The 21831-nt window shown below is 45.4% G+C and overlaps 5 protein-coding genes across 5 annotated transcripts; 3 read left to right on the plus strand and 2 right to left on the minus strand.

The window, feature by feature from the left end:
• Window positions 1-104: 104 nt before the first annotated feature.
• RhiXN_04645 (Retrovirus-related Pol polyprotein from transposon) lies at window positions 105-8507 on the plus strand (the record flags this gene model as incomplete). Its single annotated transcript, XM_043324462.1, has 3 exons — window positions 105-912; window positions 968-1032; window positions 1080-8507. 3 exons carry the CDS (start codon window positions 105-107, stop codon window positions 8505-8507), a joined length of 8301 nt encoding a protein of 2766 aa, XP_043176881.1.
• Window positions 8508-8710: 203 nt separating this feature from the next.
• On the plus strand, window positions 8711-10055 carry RhiXN_04646 (uncharacterized protein; the record flags this gene model as incomplete). Its single annotated transcript, XM_043324463.1, has 2 exons — window positions 8711-9392; window positions 9454-10055. 2 exons carry the CDS (start codon window positions 8711-8713, stop codon window positions 10053-10055), a joined length of 1284 nt encoding a protein of 427 aa, XP_043176882.1.
• A 3136-nt stretch (window positions 10056-13191) lies between these two features.
• Window positions 13192-17533, minus strand: RhiXN_04647 (ubiquitin carboxyl-terminal hydrolase; the record flags this gene model as incomplete). The annotated part of the gene is made up of 14 exons (XM_043324464.1): window positions 13192-13402; window positions 13755-13885; window positions 13936-14353; window positions 14414-14543; window positions 14607-14980; window positions 15096-15367; window positions 15895-16092; window positions 16195-16436; window positions 16493-16546; window positions 16602-16723; window positions 17045-17097; window positions 17153-17313; window positions 17394-17474; window positions 17530-17533. The coding sequence occupies 14 exons, from the start codon at window positions 17531-17533 to the stop codon at window positions 13192-13194; spliced, it is 2451 nt and encodes an 816-aa protein (XP_043176883.1).
• A 617-nt stretch (window positions 17534-18150) lies between these two features.
• Window positions 18151-19641, plus strand: RhiXN_04648 (kinase domain protein; the record flags this gene model as incomplete). The annotated part of the gene is made up of 3 exons (XM_043324465.1): window positions 18151-18258; window positions 18306-19050; window positions 19103-19641. 3 exons carry the CDS (start codon window positions 18151-18153, stop codon window positions 19639-19641), a joined length of 1392 nt encoding a protein of 463 aa, XP_043176884.1.
• Window positions 19642-20811: 1170 nt separating this feature from the next.
• RhiXN_04649 (uncharacterized protein) lies at window positions 20812-21702 on the minus strand (the record flags this gene model as incomplete). Its single annotated transcript, XM_043324466.1, has 1 exon — window positions 20812-21702. One exon carries the CDS (start codon window positions 21700-21702, stop codon window positions 20812-20814), a length of 891 nt encoding a protein of 296 aa, XP_043176885.1.
• Between the last annotated feature and the right edge of the window lie 129 nt (window positions 21703-21831).

Here is a 21831-nt window from a genome sequence, read left to right on the forward strand (position 1 = left end):
TTCTAATTGTGGTACTCTACTAACATTCTTTTATGTCTAGAAGACCAAGTAGACCTGCATCCTCTAATAGGACCCCTTGGGACACAAGACTTTCAAGAGAAGGTATGCCTAGACATAGTACCCCTAGAAGCTCTGTGCTTCCTAGAGACAGCATACCTACAGATAGTCCCAACAACCCTTTTGGACCTACTAGGTACTCTATTGAGCAATCCTCTCCTGAGGAGCTAGTGATTCCCCAACCTATCCAACCCTATGAATCACCCATCAAGCCACATGCTTCCATGCCAGCCTTGGAAGACCCTCAAGCAGGACCTAGTAGCTCAAGAAGGATATCACCTCACTCTCATAAGTCATCATCCAGACACTCTCCAAGATTGTCTCCTTTGGAATATGAAGCTATTCAGGAAGCAAACAAGCTAGCTAAGCCAAGTTCTTCTATGAGGAAGCCTTCACCTTTTGGTCATAAGGCTAGCTCAGCTACCTTCCAGAGGATGATACCTGTATTTGGACTCCCTGATATAGAGATGTTGGAACCTTCCTCTAGTAAACCTCAGCCCTCTGAGCCTATGAACTCTCATGAGCTTAAGAAATCTAAAGGAAAGACTTCTGAAGCCCACATATCTAAGCATAGGGAAACTCAAGCCGCCTTACTGGATCCTAATGATAGGTCTTTTACTAATGACCCAGCAATCCAGAAGTACCTACCCTATTCTCCTTCCACTACCTTATACCCTTTAAATGAAGAATCTCCAGGAGAATTCAACTATCAGCCTGACTGTACCCAAATGACCTCTTGGTGCAGGAAGAACCCTCAAGCTAATAGCTTCAGGAAAGTTTACAGGCAGCTAGGAAGAGTATTCTATCATGTGGAGATACCTCCAGCACATGAGAATCGCTTCCCCTCACCCTCTTGTGAGCAATGGGCTTCTCACTACTTCAAACTACTAGATACTGTAGTAACTTTTAGACCTACATGTCGCATCACTACCAAGTTGGTTCCTGCTCAAGAAATCAACCATTGGCCTGAATATGGTAAGTTACACATAGACCTGAATAAACTAATCAAGAGAACTGTTCAGAGCGTCTATGACATGGAGGAGCTATTGCCTATTCCAGAATGGCCAGAACATGACTGTCTATTCACCTCTCATTCCTTTGAGGTAGCGGCAGTCACTTATAGGGACCAGATGGAGCGTTTCATTCAGAAGCTATATGAGATCCTTGGTAGACAACTTCAGACTGGGCCACCTTCCCCAGTCATCTCTGCAGGACATCTCAGTGAGGTAGAACCTGGACAAGAACACCTTAGAGATAGGACTCTACAACTTAAGCAAGATATGACCCTGTTAGTGCCCAAAAGTTCTAGAGCCTCTTCTGTCACTCCACAGGAGGCAGCTCAAGAAAACTTACTAAGGAGTCTTATCAAGCCCACAAGTCAAGTTACTATTGCTAGTCCTTTACTTCCAGAACCTCAAGTTTCTCCTCCAACTGTAACCCTGCACACCTCCAGTAGCACTCCTCCAGGACAACCTCCTAGTAGTCTTCATTCATCCAAAGCCTCTCTTACTGTTACTATGCAACCTAGGTATTTAGGACCTGATAATGGAACCACACTTATTCCCTCAGAACCTTTACCATCACCTCCTAGCTCTATTGCTACTTCTTCCTCTAGATCTATACCCTTAGGAAGAATACCAGAGGAGTCACCCCATGTAACATTACAAGTCCCACCTACCTTAGAAAGGACTGAGAGACTTAGGAGAGAAGCCACTAGATCTCTAGGACCTAGACCACCTACTCCTAGACCCACTGTAGTCCCTTCCACTAGTTCAGAAGAAACCCTACCATCATCACCTAGAGGTAATGCTAGTATTCCTATTGCACAACCTTCAGCTATACCTCCCTTCAATATACAAGCCCTTGAAGAATACATCAACAATCTTTCAGATGGAAGTATAGATGGCTTAAGTTCTTCTGAATCATCAACTGGAAGAGACCAAGTAGCCCCAGAACTAATAGCCCCAGCTACTCCTGCTGATTCTATTACTTCTGTCTCAAGTGCTGCTACACACACTATACAAATTCCAGTAGCACAATCTACTCCCAGGATTAGGAGCCAATTAGAAGAGGATAATCTTAGAAATATACCTTATAATCCACCTTTAAGCAATGCTGCTAGAAGAGTTAGCCTTGCAGGCCCAAGTATTCCTCTTAGAGATCCACCTCCACATGCTGACTTCATCAATCGCAGATCTTCCTTGGGAGCAAATCGGCAATCCTCAGGAAGACCAGCTATACCAGCTGAATCCTTTACCAGAGTATCTACAATCCCAGAAGAGCGCTCCTCTAGACTAGCTGAAAGTGCCCACAGGAGACCTACCTCCTCTCCTGAATCAAGAAGAACTCCTCTAAGTATCCATACCAATTTACCTTACTTACAGGAGCAGCCAGCACCAGCTACTAGAGAAGAAGCCAATATGAGTAGGAGAGGAAACTTCTTAGCCCCTCTACTAGCACCTGTCCCACAACTTCAAGTACCTCCAGCACCACCCATTGATAGGACTAGGTTACCTCCTCATATTGTAGGACGTATGGTCTCCTCTAGAAGGTTTAGTGAGCTGTTTAATGATCCACCTCCTAGGGATCAACTTAGAGATAGACTAGCTCCCTTAGCTGAAGGAGGAGGAGGAAATGACCCACCATATGATAGCGATGATGGAGATTTTGATAACTCTGGTAGAAGAAGGAACAACCCACCTAGAAGGAATGAAGGAGGACCTCCCAACGACCCAGAAGATCCAGGAAATGAACCATATGCTCAAGCAAATGCAGCTAGAGCTAGACCTTTCAATCCAGCTCCTGTACATTTTGATACTAAGCTGAAACCTGACATAATCCCAGAGTGGGATGGAGACACTAAGAAGCTGTTGCGCTGGATGACATCCATCAACAACATAGCTGAGTATAGTAGCTACACTAGAATTCAGCTTGGACAGCAGATTCCTCTCAGGTTCACAGGAAGAGCTCTTAGATGGTTCAATGCATTAGATAAGGACTATAGGCGAATTATAACTGAAGATTGGCCAGCACTTAGGCAAGCTATCACTATCCACTTCATGAATAGGACCTTCCTGAACAGAAGCAAGAATGAAGCCATGCGCATCAGGTTCAGGGATAAAGATCATTCAGAAGAGACCCCAGAAGACTATGTCATCAGGAAGATGGAAGCTCTCACTATTGTCAGTGACTGGACTGACTCTGAATTAATCTTTGAAATCATGAATGGTGCTCCTAAGTCCTGGACCACGCATATAGACACCTCAAGAATAGTCACTTGGGAAGACTTCCTTGATAAGATTGCATGGCATGAGGAGGACCTTTTGGGAAAAGATTCTTCTCATAACTCTGACATACAGCGTCAACTACACCAGATGCAATCTACTCTCAAGAGACTAGAAGGAAACAGGCACTCTAGGCCAAGTGCGCGCTCACACTTAGCAGGATCTAAACCAGTAGGATGGCATCAAAATAATCCTCCACCAAAATACCCTAAGGATGACTCTACAGTATCTAAAGGTAAAACTCCTAAAGACAAGAAAGCTAGACCTTGTAGACACTGTGGAAGTATGATGCACTGGGATAGAGACTGTAAGCATGCCAAGAAGAACTCCAGATTTGTGCAATCACATATGGCACAAGCAGATGATGATGAATGGGAAGCTCAGGAAGCTTATGAAGATCTCTGTGATGAAGCCTACCTTGATGAAACAGAATATGACACTGAAGGAGAAGAGTCTGTTTCTGAGAAAGAGCAGGATTTTCATAAGCCCCTTCAGTCATTAGCTGTCTCTACCTCCAGCGCTAAGCCCAGCTCTGGATCCCAGGAGGAACAGCATGGTCTGGAGGGGACCATTGTCAGCCAGGGTACTAACTCTGCTGACCAGGGCAGTAAGGAATCTGATTCATCTGTATTCTCTGGATATGTACAACCCAAGCTCCCCACTAGGAAGAGCCTTAATAAGAAACTGAAAATGGCTAGTAGTCATACAGCTACTGCCAAGAATGGAGAAGAAATCACTCTCAAGCGATTAATGTCAAGACCACCAGGAACTGCCTTCTTTGGATCCAAAGCCACCATCATCAAAGGATGGCTTCAGACAAGTAATGGACCTAAGAAGCGCATCACCTTTGACTCAGGATCAGAGATCACTCTCATTAATGAGTCAATACTTAAAACTCTAGATCCATCACCTAGAGTGCGCATTGGACAAAAACTCAAGTTAATTCAAGTTACTGGGAATAGTAGCTTATCACAGTATATTTCCCTTCCTATCATCTTTGATACTGAACAAGGATTAGTTAAAATGATTGTAGAAGCCTATATAGTTCCTAACATGAACACACCCTTTATCCTAGGAACAGACTTTGCGTCTCAGTATCAACTGTCATTAGTTAGGAATGGAGAAGGAACAAGGATAGTTTTTGGGGATACAGGACGTTCTATTCCTGTAGAAGAATCAGATTCCAGCCCAAGAATTGACCAACAAGGAAATACTTTCATGGTTGAAGTTGCGCAAGGATTCATCAAGAATTCTGAGAAAATCAAGATCTCTAAGAAAGCCTACAAGAAGCGACTTCAACATAGGAAATTACCTCCCAATACTGTCAAAGTAAAAGTCTATGAGACAGTTACTATCCCAGCGCATACCATCAAGCTCATCAAAGTCAAGACAATATGGAAGGAAGGTCAAGCCTCTGGTTTTATGGACAGATCCTTCAATTCCCATCAACAAGAAGAACATCTGTTTGCAATAACAGACTGCCTGATAGATAGGAACAATCCCAAGATTCAGGTTTCTAACCTATCAGAACATCCTTTAAGATTGCAAGGAGGAGAAATTCTTGGATATATGCATGATCCCAATGAATACCTTGCAAAGGAAAAGGACATTACTAAGGAAGAAAAAGACAGCATTATCAAGTATGCTACCTTAGTACAAGCCATGGTGCAGAGGAAAGCTGAAGAAAAGCCTACTGCACAAGAAGAGGAATTAATGAAGTTGCCTGAAGGAGGACCCAAGACTGCTGAAGTACCTGACCCAGAACCTGTCCCTTCAGATAGATTCCTTCAAGAAGTTAATTTCTCAGAACATCTCACTCCTAATCAAAGGGCTAAACTAGAAAAAGTCTTGCGCAAGCATGAGTTAGCCTTTGGATTAGATGGTAGACTTGGTACTCATAACACTCAACTGGAAATTAGACTAAGGCCAGGAACTAAAGAAATATCTCTAACCCCTTACCATGCTTCTCCAGCTAAAAGAGAAGTCATTGACAAGCAGATTGAGGAATGGCTTAAACTTGGAGTCATTGAGCCATCCAAGAGTGCTTGGGGATTTCCTGTTATAGTAGTCTATCGCAACAGTAAACCCAGACTATGTGTGGATTACAGACGTCTCAATGAAGTAGCTATACCAGATGAGTATCCCTTACCAAAACAAACTGACATCTTGCATGCCTTGGAAGGATCTCAATGGCTTACTACCTTAGATGCGCTAGCTGGTTTCACTCAGCTAACCATTAAGGAGGAAGACAGAGAGAAACTTGCTTTTAGATGTCACAACGGCCATTGGCAACCTACCAAACTACTCTTTGGATATAGGAATGGACCAGCAGAATTCCAGCGTGTCATGAATAGGATACTTTCAAGATTTCTATGGCAATTTGCCCTGGTATATATTGATGACATAGTGATCTATAGTGTTAAGTTTGAAGACCATTGCAATCACTTAGATCAAGTCTTAGGAGCTATTGAAGAAGCTGAAATCACCCTATCTCCAAAGAAATGCCACATTGGATACCAATCACTACTATTGCTAGGACAGAAGGTATCAAGATTAGGTCTATCAACCCATAAGGAGAAAGTTGATGCTATCTTAGAGTTGGAACCCCCTAAAAATGTTCCTACTTTACAGACTTTCCTAGGGATGATGACTTATTTCTCTAGCTATATTCCCTTCTACTCATGGATTGTAGCACCTTTGTTTAAGCTTCTCAAGAAAGGAACAGCTTGGTCTTGGGAGGAAAAGGAACAACAGGCGTTTGAACTTGCTAAAGAGGCCCTTGCATCTGCTCCAGTAATTGCTTACCCTATTATTGGAAAACCTTACAGATTGTATACAGATGCATGCAACTATGGCCTTGGAGGAATATTACAGCAAGTCCAATCCATCAAGATAAAAGACCTAAAGGGGACAAAGGCATACAAGTACTTAAGGGGGGAATATGACAAAGGAAACCCAGTTCCCAGAATGACAATTCCTGCTTCCAAGCAGAGAGACGACGTGACTGGGGGGGATACATGGGATAAGCAAGACTTTGAAGAAACAACTGTACAAGTGGAGCGAGTCATTGCTTATTGGTCAAGGATTCTGAAAGAAGCAGAAAGAAACTACTCCCCAACAGAGCGCGAAGCATTAGCCCTCAAGGAAGCACTTGTGAAATTTCAGGTATACTTGGAAGGAGCTGAATTTGTTGCTATCACAGATCACGCCGCTCTCACTTGGAGCAAGACTTACAATAATGTCAACAGAAGACTCATGACATGGGGCCTAGTATTCTCAGCCTACCCAGGAATGCAGATTGTGCACCGCGCAGGAAGAGTACATGACAATGCAGATCCTATCTCAAGACTTAGGAGGAGAACCCCATATCATACCAGCCCTCTGGCAGATCAATCAACTCCACTCAAGCTCAATATGGAGGAAGACCCATTAAGAAACCTCTACAAGGAGATAAATGAACGTTTTGAAGAGAAACTTCTTAGAGTTGCAAGCGCATTCACCCAGAGTTACAAAATTGGAAATAGCCAGAAGCCCATCAAGAAGTGGATACCCACACCGGCAGAAGCTATATCTTATCAAACAACTACCTCATACTCTGTGGAAATATCAATAAACTCAGAAGAAATCACAAGGTTCATAGAAGCATACAAGAAGGACTCCCATTTTAAGCAAGTGATGGAGGAGTTCAAGTCGCACCACAATCCACTCAATCCACCCTTCCATCAATACCAGATAGGAGATAATGGATTGATCTACTTTATAGATTCCCAGGAAAAGTATTGGCTATGTGTACCTAGGGATCTACAAGTAGATATTTTGAAGGAAAATCATGATAACCTCAATCAAGGAGCACATGCTGGTTATGCTAAGACATATCACCGAATTGCTTCTGTTTACTATTGGCCTAAGATGGCTAGAAGCATTCAGAAATATGTACACACTTGTGATATCTGTCAGAAAGCAGGACATCAACGGCATGGACCCAGAGGATTCCTTCAACCTTTACCTATTCCACAGCAACCCTTTGAAGTAGTATCAATGGACTTCATCATGGATCTTCCACCAAGTAACAACTACAACGCTATCCTAGTTATTGTGGACAAACTAACTAAGTATGGACATTTCATCCCATGTACTACTCAGATAGATGAAGTACAAACAGCGCAACTGTTCCATGATCACATATGGTGTCACTATGGTTTACCTTGGCAAGTAATCACTGATAGAGATGCTAGATGGACAGGAGCCTTTTGGGGTCACTTAGTTAGTATGTTAGGAATTCGGCGAGCACTCACCACTGCACATCATCCCCAGAGTGATGGACAAACAGAGATACTTAATCAAACTACAGAAGTAGCAATTAGAGTATTCACTAACCCAGCTAAGGACAATTGGAGTAAGCTCCTACCAGGATTTGCGCACTCATACAATACAGGTGTGCATACATCCACACAACAGACACCAGCCTTTCTACTCCGTGGATTCCAGCCTCTAACATCAGCCAACTTACTGGCTCTCACTTCTGAGAACATTCCAAGACCAGCCCAAGAAAGTCAAACAGCTGAAGAATTCAAGGAATCCATGGAATTAGCACAATCACTAGCTAAGGACGCTCTCAAAGTAGCTCAGAATTATCAACAGAAATACTATAATTCTGACAAGACACATGTTACCTTTGAGCCAGGAGATTTAGTCTTAATCAATCCCCATTCCTTAAACTTACTCAAACATCAGTCAGGGAAAGGGAATAAGCTAAATATGCGTTATGAAGGACCATTTGAAGTCATGGAAAGCATATCACCAGTAGCATATAGGATAAGATTACCTGCTAGCTATCGCATACACCCAATCATTAACATAGCACACTTGGAATCTTACAAGGCATCACCCCCAGAGTTTGGAAGCCGACCCACTCAGAACATACCTAGAGAGGACTTCCAACAAATGCCTGAATATGAGGTGGAAAAGATAGTAGAAGAAAGGACAATCAAGAAAGGCAACAAGAGGATTAGGCAGTACAAAATCCGTTGGCTTGGGTACAGCTCAGAACATGATAGATGGAAGACAGAGAAAGAATTAAGGAATGCTCCAGAAGTAATCAAAGAATGGAAGCGAACCTCTGGCTCCACTATCCATCCCAATCACAAGAAGAAGAAGGAGTTCTAAGCTCCACATGGCTTCTTCCATGTTCCACAGGTGTAACTAAACCGGTCATATCCTCCAAGATAGGAAATAACAACATACTCAACGTTCAAATCTCTAAGTCAAACCTATCTTATGGAGGATGGATTTTGTATAAATGCTATCAATCAACTCTCTCTATTGCCATCCCACTCACACTGAATACGTCTACTCAGTACTCTATCAATATGTCTTTTGCTCAAAGCTTCTACTGTTTCCCCATCTTCACCACCTATTGCAATGATGTGCCTCTCTCCCCTGAGACAGGTATTATTGAGGCTAATCATGTTCGCAACTTATACTACATTTATGCTAACCGTCACAATGATCACCCTTCACCCTACTCAGAGAATCATCCTGACCCTCTGGAGAGGCGCATTCATGCTATGCCAGATGTTGAGGTGTTCCTCATGGCTGATGATCACCCTCCCCAGTGGTTCCTAGGTGTGGACCTTGCCCATGCTCTCCATGGGGCCTACTACCATGCTCTCCAAGTCTTTGGGGATGCTGTTCAACCCACAGGATGGAATCGCCATGATCCTTGGGGCAATTATGATTATGCCTCTAAGCTAGAAGAGATCAACTTCCCATACATCCCTTGTCCTATTTGCTTCACTCGCAATCTCTACCACTTCCCCTTTGACACCTTCCATGAATTACAGCGCCAAGTCCACCACAACAATTTCTATGTCATCTGTCTCAACGCGCTTTCCATCATTATTAATGCTACCAAGCAGAACCATTACAGCAACCTGGCCCATGTTGGGTACATTCGTGGTTCCCCTGCTTGCGTATCAGCACACCGCTTCTGGTGTTGTCTACATGGGCACCCTGTCATTGATGGCTCTGAAGACGATTTATCAGACGCGGGTAAGCAGAATTGGCATAGAATTAATAATGTGCACTAAATATACAAGGATATGTGTCACAGGATTCCCTATCAATGGCTACGACGCCGACGACGAGTCCTTGGGCCCGCTTACGCCGCCCACTGAAGTTTCTTCGCCGCCTGCGTTGGAAGAATTTGCAGAACAAATCTTCAACTACGCCGCTTGGGGACTCGAGCCTCCTGTCATCCCCGAGTCCCACGGAATCCACTGGCTGGGACAGCAATACAGCGATTCATTCACTGCGCCGGAGTTTGAGCCCCTGCACGCCGCAAGCAATGCAGGCGAGTACCCTGCACCCCCCAATAGCAGCAACTACGAGCTCGACGTCAACGCTCTTACCAAGCAACTTGCGCAAGTGGCCGTTGTACAGGACGCCGATCCCGCACCCCCGTCCTTCAGCGCCGACTTCGTCGAATCTATTTGGGAATGGCCTGGAGAACCTCAGCCCGTCGCCGACCTGGGACCTCCTGAGTGGCCCTCCGTACCGCAGCAGCACACACCTCCGTTTTCATGGGAAGACCATTGGCACGAGGTTCGCGCCCGCGACTTAAGGACCGAAGGGGATATGGACTTCGACATTGGCGGAGGAATCGAAATCAACGCTAACCATGTCATTCAAACTCGTCCTGTAGCCTCTAATTAGTAGTCAGCGTCGTCTTTAGCCTTGTAACCTCCAATCCGTGCTTTCAGCACCTCCTTTCCTGTATTCTGCGACCATTAATGCTCTACTCGCGAATCTGACCGTTTTTGACTCGTCTAAATAATCGTCGCTAAGAATTCGACCCTTATTCGTGTGAACGTCCCACCACACTTAGTACCGATCGATAGCCACGACTCGATAGATATCGATAGCACTTTTAACTAAGTCAAAAGCTTCAGATTTGACCTTGCAATAATTACAACAAGTAAATACCCAACACCAACTGAAGACCCAGAGCGGGTGACTAAGCCTTAAGCGCCCATGGCTCCGACACCTCAAGACTTAGCAATAAAATTAAGAAATTTAATTCCAATTTCAAGGGGTATAATCCATTAGCATCAAACCTTTAATTAGGAAGCCATCTCTTGATAGGATAAGTCCAGATTGGGGGGATATGTTATGGATATGACATTTCTTCTTTAATCTGTACTTATTTTATTAATTACACTAGTAATCTCACAGTAAATAAATGAGATAAAGATGCGAACTGAGGTTTTCAAGGTCCCTCTATCCAATAGTGACTTTTACAAAACCTACAAACCTCAGGAATACCCTTAATATGCAATGTCTTTCGCATATATGCTGTTTTCTCACTCATTTAAATATATATAAATTCAGCTGAGTAGATAAACAGTAACAAGTAATATTTCTCTTGTTTGTAGTATTTATTATTCAAGATTCTATCTTGTGGCTACACACAGAAATATTCAGGGTCCCCCCTGTCGCATAGGCAAGTGCTCCGGCGCTTAATCAGCCCTTAAGCGCCGACGCACTAAATGCGCCTTTTCTCCATCACCCGGGCATCCCACACTGCCGAATCGCTTGCGCTTAGGTGCGCATGTTTGCGCGCTCCAGAACGCTGGGTCAAACTCCCAAAACGGACAACATTTGGTAGAGTTATGCCCCATTTACTGTAAGTACCCAATGCAGAGGTATCCTACCTTTGGGACTGTTTACTCCAAGGATGAAACACTTAGCCTTGGGACATCTAAGGACCCACACAGGTAAATACTGCCTTGGGGCAAACATTGCCTTGGGGCAAATATTAGGATCTGTTGTTTGTTTACTATGTACCAAAGTATTGGCTCCCTCAAGTGTTTCAGTTGCCACATGTACCTCCTGTACCCCCTCTTGGTATCAATCATGTATATACTTGTTTGTGCGCCTTCTCAGGGTATAAAAGGACCCTGTGAAGACGCTTCTAATGCATCCATTTATCCACTCTTATATATTGACATATACACACAAGCCTTTAACAGCTTATCTGCGCATTTACTTTAGTGATTGACTCACTGTAAATAGCATAGGAGGTTATTCGGCGCACTAAGACCATAGGCCAGTCCCAACAGACACAGGGTAACCTATTAGTGTACTTACTGCGACCCTGTGCCCCTTGACTGTCACAGTTGTTGAGTTCAACATTGAGTATAGTGCGACGGTACTGTAAGGATTGTTGTGATTGAGTGATAGTGTTTCAATCCACCATACCCCTTATATTGTAGATAGCTTTATCTACAATATCTCATAAATCCTAGATATATTTTAGGTAAACCCCATAAGTCTTAAGTCTTACTTAAGCATATATAAGTCCTATACTTATTAGGCAAATCCTATAAATCCTGTACATTAGTCAGGTAACCCTCTTACTTAAGGTACTATCCTAGAGACCTTAAGTATACATACCCTTAGTCACTTAGGCTTAAGTAACATTAGTCTAAGGTACTATACATAACCAACCACCTGCACTTCATAGTTGCTAGACTATTTGTTAGGAGTTGTTATTCCTGATAACCTAGCCTATATTGTGCATATATTCTGTGCATATATTCTGATTCTTAATACTAGTTCTTAGTTATTCCCATATACATTTTGTATATAGTAATTCTTTCTTACTCCTGTACTTACACGACTCTTAACACCCATAGTGGACTGCATGAGTACCCTGGTCACATGACCTTGATACAGTTGGTTTCTTGTGCATACATGGTATGCACAGTGATTGCTATGGCTGTAGTATCTTACAAACTTAACTGGCTCTGTAAATTAGTCATATATTGTTAATGCAGCTGAATTTGTGTGTGTACTGGGTATGCATTGCCCCTTGCATGCTGTTATATCAAAGAATAACTGTGCTTGTGCTGTATGCATACTTGGTATATATACAACAGTTTAAGACAGTATTTTTTTGCAAGTTGAACTGGACCTGGGCAGACCTGCTTGCTGTTATTAACCTGACCAGTGTTCAGAGGTGTGATCTCCATGCATACACTCAAGCCTAAGAGGTTTACCATGGGTAGCCTGGCTCAGTTTGGGACCCAGGTTGGGACCAAGCCTACCTAGCAACCTAGTTTCTCTGATTAACCTAAGTTTAAGTTTGGAAATAGGCAGTATTATTGTGGTTGGTTATGTTTAGCCAAGGTGATGCCCCAACCTTTGGCTGGGGCTAGCTTCATTCCTTTCTGGAACAAATGTTTGACGTAGCATTTATGGTACATTTCTGCCTGGTTTCCGTGTGCGTGTATACATTGATAAACACCATATATGGTCACAGTGAAACACATGCAACCACATAACTGGGGGCAATATACATCAAAATACGCAGCAAAATCCAATCAATACCCACCAGTCAGTATACCATCAACCAGTGTAAACCAATGGTGCCCAAGTGGATAACGTCCCACCAACTGGGTTGGAGTTCAACCGCTCCACATGGGTCATTATTCCATTGGCAGCAACGGACATCATTGGCCAATGCGTGCGAGTGTGGTCACGGAGCTCATAGAACAGCGTGGTGGAGTACCTGCGTGTGATATCAAAGACCAGTTTGGTCTTGATGGGTTTGTATGGTGCTGTTCTGGTATAAACAGGCGTTAAACCGTGGGTTTACAACCCTCCAATTTGCAGTGTACATCTTATCTAAGTCCAACCTGACCCTTTCCTAAGTCCAACCAGTCAGCCCAGCCTCAGAAAAAAACAGCTGAAGTGCTGTGTATGCATGTCATATTTATATGGAGGAAGATCATTCAAATTAAATATATTATGTATGTAAAAAATATAGCACAAAAATCTATCTGGGTGTCTATAACTCTTTCCTCTCCATGGTTGTGGTGGTTGTAACCTCAACCGCAACCCCTCCTAGCCCCTCTACTCCATCTTGGTCTTTCTCTTTAAGTGAATTGTACTTGGCACCAGCGGAGCCGGTGGTCACTGGTGATGGTGTGGTGAAGGTGGGGTTGTTGTTGGAGCCACCAAGGTTGGGATCTGTATGGCCCCGGGAAATCATAGGAAGCCTGAGACTCAGTATTGAAATAGTTAGATACAAGTCATATGGAATGTACAAGCATATGCAAGTCAGTATGAACGCGTGAGTCAACTATATGCAAACCAATCGCGTACCTTAGTACCATGTGGACGTCATGATTCGTTATATGACTCGATCTTCTTACTCATGTATATATAGAGGCGTCTGGAGTGAATCCAACGTTATCATCACACTTGAATACATATCATATTCATTTATACGATTTATACATTAAGTCCGACACCTTTCAACACTCAGGTAGGTCGTAAGCTTAGCTAATAGCAAGGTCTGGGAGTTTGAACAGTGGCGGATCTGCTTTGTCTGGTACACGCACGACGGACTGCCCTCCCATGTCAATAGACTTTTGGGAGTCAGGCCCCTGATTTGAGTAGACGCGTGTACAAATCTTCTCTATTACAGCCTTAGAATCTGACAAGCGTCTTTGGTAGAATAACAAAGATGCGTTAGCATTCTAGGCTGAGCGTAAAAACACTTTGATCCAATTGGGAGTGAGGGACTTACGACCGAGTCTTCAGCGCTTGACTTGCTGACATAACTATCTTCAAAGTGGTACCATTTGCCATCGGACAAGTTCTTTGCATATGCCCAATAGTCACCTCCACCAAGAACGCCCATATGCTCATCAACTGCAAATAGGTCATACACGCATTCATCCGATTGACCGCTCTCCCCAACTCGTGTACTCAGATCAAGTTCAGAGATCGGGAACTCAACGAGAGCATGGATCTTATCTTGCATGGCGCGGGCGTTGGAGAAACGTTTGAGGCGGACAACAAATATATTGGGTACGGACCAGAGCTCGAATCTTTTGGTTGCTTGCTGATGCTTTTTGCGCCTAAGACAATACAAGAGGTCTTCCTCGCCAAGTTGCTCTTCCTTCGTGAACTCGTTGAGACAATCTTCGAGATCGATAGAATGCCTGCCGGAACAAGATTTGATTTATGCATCCCGCACCGCCTGGACCTCTGGGTGTACAAACTCCTCCCACTCGTCAAAAAGCAAAGACTCGGAGCCAAAGAAATGTGTCTGCATTGGCAATGACCACTGGCGTACGAGAGCGTCGGTGGGCTTGACCAGCGGCGTGGGTTGGGACAGCTTCTCGACAATTACTGCGCTGCCGTCCTCGTTCTAGGGGTCAGATAGAGTTGGGTCCCGTTTTGTCGCCTGCTCACGCGTATTCCAGTCAACCCATCGAACGGAAGAAGCATTCATATTGAGCCCTGTTTCGATCCTAGTCGCTGTTACCGAGTTAAATAGTTGTAGTTCGAATAATTCGGTTTGCGGACCAATTACCTCGAAGTCCTCTTCCCCTTGCGGTTCAGCAAGAGACGCGAGTTTTCCGTCATCCTGAGCGTGCTCCGTAGACGCTTCCTCTTTGGCCACGATTTCCTGGGCAGCTTGCATCTCCACATCTCGAACCACCTCGACCTTCATCTCGTCGGCTTGTGGCCTGATCTTCGTCACAGCTTCGTCCGCCTCGTCCGCCTTGGGAGGTATTTGTTCAACCAACTCCCCTTCGCCATCTTCGTCCTTGCTAAGTGGCAACCTAGGCCACGATATTTCCACAAATTACTCTTGTTCTTTGTCCATCTTTCGCATCGTTCAACCACAGCTCGGTAGATCTCCCCGCGCGAACTGGCTTTGGCCGGGGTGATTAACACAAAGAACGGTACGCCAAACGCTGTACTGCGTTGAGCCTCGGAGATGTGGAATCCAGGTAGCAGGAATGGGGCGCTTGGGTCGGTTTTGGAGATGGTTTTGGTTTAGCGCCAAATGTAAACGAGGACGTTTGAGGAGGAGGTTTGGCGATAGATTTGACGGGAACGGGAAGTTCGTATGCGACTAGGGTATCTTTCTTGGCGAGTTCGGTCAAATTCACATAGTCGTCGTAAAACTTGTAGAATTTATGCGACCATACTTTCGCCGCAAGGAGCTACGAACGAGCGAGCAAAACGAAACCAATCAGTAGTTATGCCAAGCCAAAATTTTATTGAATAAGAAAATTGCTTAATTGAATAAACATAAACCGGGTTCGCGAGTAAATGATAGTAACAGATTGAAATGGTCGAGTGGGCAGACGGTGCTGTCAGGGTAGCGTGCGTGGCCCAGCATACGCGAAATCATACGCTAGATGTGTGAATCTTTGATTAGATAACACGCAGGAGATAGAGCCCTACTCCAGAAGTGATAGAATGTAGTGATAAAAAGGGTCGATTTGAGGCATATAGCGTACGGATGGCCAAGGCAGAAAGGAAAGGCGGTATACGAGTCAGAGAGGCGCTTGGAAAGCGAGGTGTGATAGGACAGCTTCGAGGGCGGGTATAGAGCTCGTAACAGTACCATTGAATTAATGCAATAAGAAACGAATCTGAGTCGGGAAAGAGGCATCTACAATCTACAGCACAGATCGAAGCAGAAGAGGAACGCAGCTTGGGCGGGAGAAAGACCAGGAGTACTCACACTTTCCGCTTTGACCCTGAACCATTTGGCGAACAGCTTCTTCAGATATCCATAGCTCGGGTCCTTTGGAACCTCGATTTCGACGGCCAGCGTACGTTTTCTCGTATCCCAGGTAACCCAATGAATAATGTGCCGCCATGTTTTCGTCACAGGCAGAGGAAGCGTGAGATACATAAAGGGATCGAATGTGATTGAGATCTGTACGAGGAATGCAATGAGTACTTTAAGCAGAGACGTGCACAAATCATTGTCTAGCCTAATGCAAGAACAAACCACGCGAGGTAAAATGGTTAAACTCACTTTGCTACATTCGGGGTATACAAGCGTGCTCTTGTACATACTCTGAAAGAGATCAACGATTATGCTTTTGTTTCGCTTCTTGTACCCTTCCCAGGTCTCCTTTGCAACCGCCTTTTCGTTACCGCCTTCTTCTGGCCATTCGGGTTTCTTGACGTATGGGTTCTTGAGCACTCGATTCAAGTCCTTGTGCAATCCGCCCAACAAGAACCCGAGAAACTGTTGAGTATCATGCTGTTGATAGCCTGAAAACGCAGGAGCAAACTTTCCCAAGGTATGTTTAAACTCTCTTGGCGCATACGAGTTTGTGGAGTTGCCTCACCCATAGCTCTTTGTCGCAGGCTTGGCGGATGAGCTGGGGGATGGATATAAGTGGTGGAGAAGGGCGCCAAAGACGTTAGCGATCTGACCCTGCATGCCGAGAGGGTTATCGTAGTTCAGCTCTTGCTTATAAAGACCGGAAAGGAAGTATTCCTCGAGTTCGGGAATATGGGTCAGGCACTGGAGCGCGGAATTCATAACACAAGTATTGCTGCCGGAATGTGATAGGTTAGCATAGGATATGCAATGAACAAAAAGTACAAAGAGAAAGGAAGTCCGCATCATGCTGATTATTGAAACGGGAGAGTGAAATTGCCAAGAGTAATGCCGAGTAATAATCTTGCGAAAATGCATATCAAACAACGGATTGGAGAATGGATAAATGGATGAAGTGAAGTTTGTACCGTATGAGGACAAACAGAATAAAAATATGAGATGGGATATCCATTGTATATCAGGGGCAATGTGAACGTATGGGAACTTGAATCAGGGTGGAGACTCGAAACAATCGGATAAACAACCCAGTACTCACAGATTTTGTAAACCCGTGGTCCCTTGCTGTACCGCTGGGGCCGGGCTTTGCCTCTAAACGTGCTCGTAAGCGTACTTTTCAGAGTCGACATGGCGCTCGGGTGGTGACCGCCTTGCTCTTGTTCGCATCATGAGATGCTTGAAGTTTGCTAAAATAGTCTGAACCTTTGCCAAGGAGTGGACCAGGTTCATGCGCATTGTCAGGGGCTATCTCATCACCAGAAATGGGATCGGAGAGGATAGCGACAGTCTTGGCTGCGAGAGTCCAGACTCCGGGTTGGTACTAGGTTTCAACGGCAAGGATGTTGGAGATCTTGATAAAGTTAGATAGGTGAGGGAAAATGAATTACCCAAGCTGTGACCGAGTAACTGCCACCCTGCTTGCGAACGATTGTAAGAGACAGTGGTGCGCGGCTGCAACAGTTTCTCAGCTGCCAAGCAGGTGTGAAGTTGATCAGTGGCTGTGCTTTTCATACTGGCGCTTACCCATGTTGGTTGCTAATGGTATAGCCTTTGTAGTCTCTCCATTTTTTCGTGCAACAAGGTCTTTCAAATCAATACTCTGATTGATTCTAAACACAAACCTTACTTGGAAGGCTCATGTCTGCTCCAAGTATGGAATCTAAACATAAATCTCTGTCTCGATTCTGACATCCATTTTGCTCGACTAGCTGGGTCTAGCAGTACCCCTCACGTCGTTCGCGTCAGTACATCAACAAGAACAGATAGGCAATCCGAGGCCCCTCTTCTTAGAGGTGAAATAAATGGTAACATAGTTCGCGGCATGGACTTTCGACTGTTTGTTCGTGAAGTGTGCAAATTTCCCAACAGTCATTATCAGGCAATCGAAGAAGGCCTAGATCGCAATGCCTTTGAATCAGCTGGTCGGTGGGGCCCAATCATGGATAGAATTAAAGACGTCCCTCTTGGTAATGAAGCTGCACTTTACGCACCGTTAATTGATCTCTACGACTCAATCAGCACACAAATTGGTCCTCTGTTTGACCTCCAAAGCAAAACCAACCTTGCATTCAGGGATACTTCGCAAAATACCTACTTGATTCACCTGCTTTTCGTAAACCAGATATTACTGGTGTGTCTGGAACAATGCCCAATGGAACGCCTAGCTGGAAGGACGTACTGGTTTGTTGGGAGGTGAAGCACAGCAACAAGCGTGGGGCTCAGGACCAACTTGGAGAGCCGCCGAGGAAAAGGGTGAGTATTATAATCCCATGAAACGCAAGTACTCACCCGTAGATCAGTCAAAGCCGTCGCAAAGTGCTAGCCGATCCAGGCAATCGAACAGCGAAGTTGCTGGATCGACGCCAGGTAGAGACAGTGACGATCCATTGGAACAACTACTAAGCTATTGCCTGGAAACAATCAGCGCTCAGCCCCATCGCCGTCATACTATTGGAGTTTTGCTCTCCGAGTGGCGACTACAGCTGGTTTTTCATTCGAGAAGCTTTATTGTAGTCAGTCGAGCTTTTGATATCCGCTCCGACCCAGTCAAGTTGACGGTCGCATTTGCGGCTTTGTGGACAACAGATTTGAAGGCCCTTGGATTCGATTCGCACTTTATTGACAATTCAGGGAATGTCACCATTCGCCCCCAGGAATGTCTTGTCATGATCGGGGACCAAGAGTATACGATCGATAAAGTCCTGTTTCGGGCTCGATCTCTTCTTGGACGCGGAACGGGCACACTTCGGGCGGTGGGGAAATCGCAAGTAAAAGTCGTAATCAAGTTCAACTGTCCACCAAAAGTGCGTGAGTCCGAGGCTGAGCTACTCGAAAAGGCTCAAGATATCCCGAATATCATAAAGGTGGCGGCATCAGCTACCTGGGGTGATACGCTTGATGGATTTGGACCCGAATTTGTAGCTATGGTCAACCATTTTGAACTTCGCGAATTTCGCGTCCTGGTCCTGTCACCCGTGTGCTCTCCACTGACGTCCATCGCTGACTTGGAAACTTTCAAGCGTAGCTTCCGAAAGCTAGTTATTGGTGAGAACTACTCTTCAGCATTGCTATGCTGTATTGATTTATCACCAAATAGCGCACCACGAACTCTACAAGACTGGAATATTGCATTGTGACATTTCTGTTGGAAACATGATGTATGATCCCCTTGGCGATGAGCCTTACTTGATCGATGTGGACCTGGGCAAATCCGTAGAAAAGCTAGCCTCGCCATCGTCTAACCATCGAACAGGGACGCTACCTTTTATGGCTACAGACCTATTGGTGGAGTGCCCACCACCCCACTTGTACCGCCACGATTTAGAGTCCTTTTATTACGTGTTGATATGGATATGCGTCAAGGATCACTGTGGCTGGGATACCGTGCATTCCATTGCGGCTATGCGTGAAAAGAAGGACTCTTTTCTGGCGGTCGGTACAGGTGATAGGATCGGCGGATTGTCACTGATAGACTGGTCGGAGCCGCTGCGGCGAACCTGGATAAACAGAATCCATGGTCTTTTTGTGCGAGGCAGAGCGGCAGTCGATCCTTACTTGGGCAATGTAGAGTCGGACAAGGAGACTTTGGATGGTTATATTACGTTTGTGAAAGTCATGGATGTTTTGACAGCGTAGCATTGACATACAGAACCCGAATAAGGATAGCATTATTTTAATCATACACACTGTATCCGTCAAATACTAACCACGCGTCACGACATGCAGTGCCATAGTTAGTACAGGAACTTATGATCGAATAAAAGAAACGGAATCTCACAATTATTATTAAATAAAGTACCTGAAATTGTTTTTCTTTGTCGGGGCTAAAACTGCGAGTATATTGCGATAATTTGCACAAGAATATAGCATGATTAGATATATTGACCTATTGTGGACCAATACATATCATAAATTTTCTGAAAGCATAGGTACATAATTTTCATAAATAAAACACGTATCCTCACGGGAAACAATCGAGTAGCTCGGGCCCGAAATTGACCGATCAACTGTCACACAAATAGCCAGGTAAAACATGATGCGCCCCTGGTGGCAAGCCGCCCTATCCCGATCATTGGCTCATGTTTATCTGGATATTAATTAGCGCCGATTCTCCGGGATGTGATCGCACGCATACAAATAGATTGGTACTGTTAGACTCGCAGAGGCGAAATGGATGACTAAGCGAGTAAGCGCCGAACGAAGAGGACGGTGCGGACGAGTGTCGAGACGACGAGAGTGAGCGGGGCGAGCGAGTAAAATAAGCGAAATGTATTCTACGAGTAAGAACTGGTGTTGCAAGCGATGGGAGGCATTGGACTTCCCATGCTTGCTTATATACATAAGTGCATACATGCAAGGAGGCCGCGGGCGCCGGTAGAAAGTGGCCGTGAGCCCGGAGGGCGAAACAGGAGAGAAAGAGAGAAGTGAAATACAAGACGAAATGAAAGAGGTACGCGAAGATAAGGAGCGGGGAGCCGAGAGGCTCTGCGCGACCGATCGTAAGAACCGATGGTCCAAGTCGGAGTTTGACCGAATCAGGGCCAATGTCGTGCGAATGAGCGCAACGTCCGCGTGGGATCCTCGGATACCTGAGGGACGAGGTGGAGGTGCGAGAGAGTCGCATGAAAGCGACGGGCCGGAGAGAGGGGGCCGGAGGGCGAGGAGAGCAAGGAGAACGGGGCGACAAGGTGGCAACGAGGTGGCAACGAGGTGGCGGTCACGTGCAGGCGTTACGGTGTTACGGACCTGGGTTCGTAACATTTCGGCTTTGGTACGATCTCCTTCACTCGTGGGTATGTAATCTGATCATGACCAGTTAGGATTAATCCAGTCACTAACGTCTGGTAGTTCCTCAACATCGCCTGGACCCCCGTCGTCGCCATTGGCTTGGCGTACTTCTTTGTCCCAGGTGAGGCCCTCATGATTAGCCGTGGACTTAGGTTTGGTGCTGACACTGATATCCAGCTCCTTTCCCTTGCCTTTACCCTTGGACTTACGGCGGGTACGCTTGCGCTTACTATTCTTGGAAGGTGTCTCGCTTTCCCTCTCATCATTGACTATGTATTGCGCTAACACGGGTTTACCGTCATCGTCCAGGACGATGCTCTCATTTAGTACACAACTCGTCCTAGCCGTTACAAATATCTTGTCGTCCGATTCCCTCCTACTTTCCGCACCCATGTTGGGGGTCGTAGGGACTTCCGTAGCTGTTCGCTGGTCGTCAGCATATGCGGGAGCGCTTGTCTGCTCGACCGACGCTCGCTCGACGAGTTCGACGCTCTGTTCTGAGGTCGCTTCCCTGTTCATGGGGGCATCCGCTTCTCGGCGGGTCTCGTTAATCGGCAACGGCCAACTCAACACCTTCCGGATAGGTGGGTCTTGTTGCGTGAGGGCCATATAGGCCAAGGGAGATAACTTGACTCCCTCGGTGTCGGCGAAGGCTATTCCCTGGCGCTTCCCAACACCCAGCACCACCATGCGCTCGCCTGGCTCTCTTGCGCCCTGGGGCATGGTGCCAAAGGTGAGCTGTACTCTTCTCGCTGGTACAATCGCTTGCTCATCAGTGGTCTTGTTTGACGTCTCGGGTTCCACGCGGTTGGCTGTTTTCGGAGCCATGCGTTTATCGGCCCGCCTCTTGGGGGCGGTAGGAACCTTGGATGCGTCGTAGTTGCGTCCGCTGCGCAATTTCCTGCTCATTTTCAGTACGTACTATTTTCTGTGATCGATCAGCAATTGAAGAAATTAAAATAAAGTAAAATGGGACAGTGCAACGGAGGCCAACCCGTCACTCTGTCGTTCGAAATTCGTCGAGTATAAACTCGATAC

This window comes from Rhizoctonia solani, chromosome 2 (assembly GCF_016906535.1).
Source record: "Rhizoctonia solani chromosome 2, complete sequence".
Lineage (NCBI taxonomy): Eukaryota > Fungi > Basidiomycota > Agaricomycetes > Cantharellales > Ceratobasidiaceae > Rhizoctonia > Rhizoctonia solani.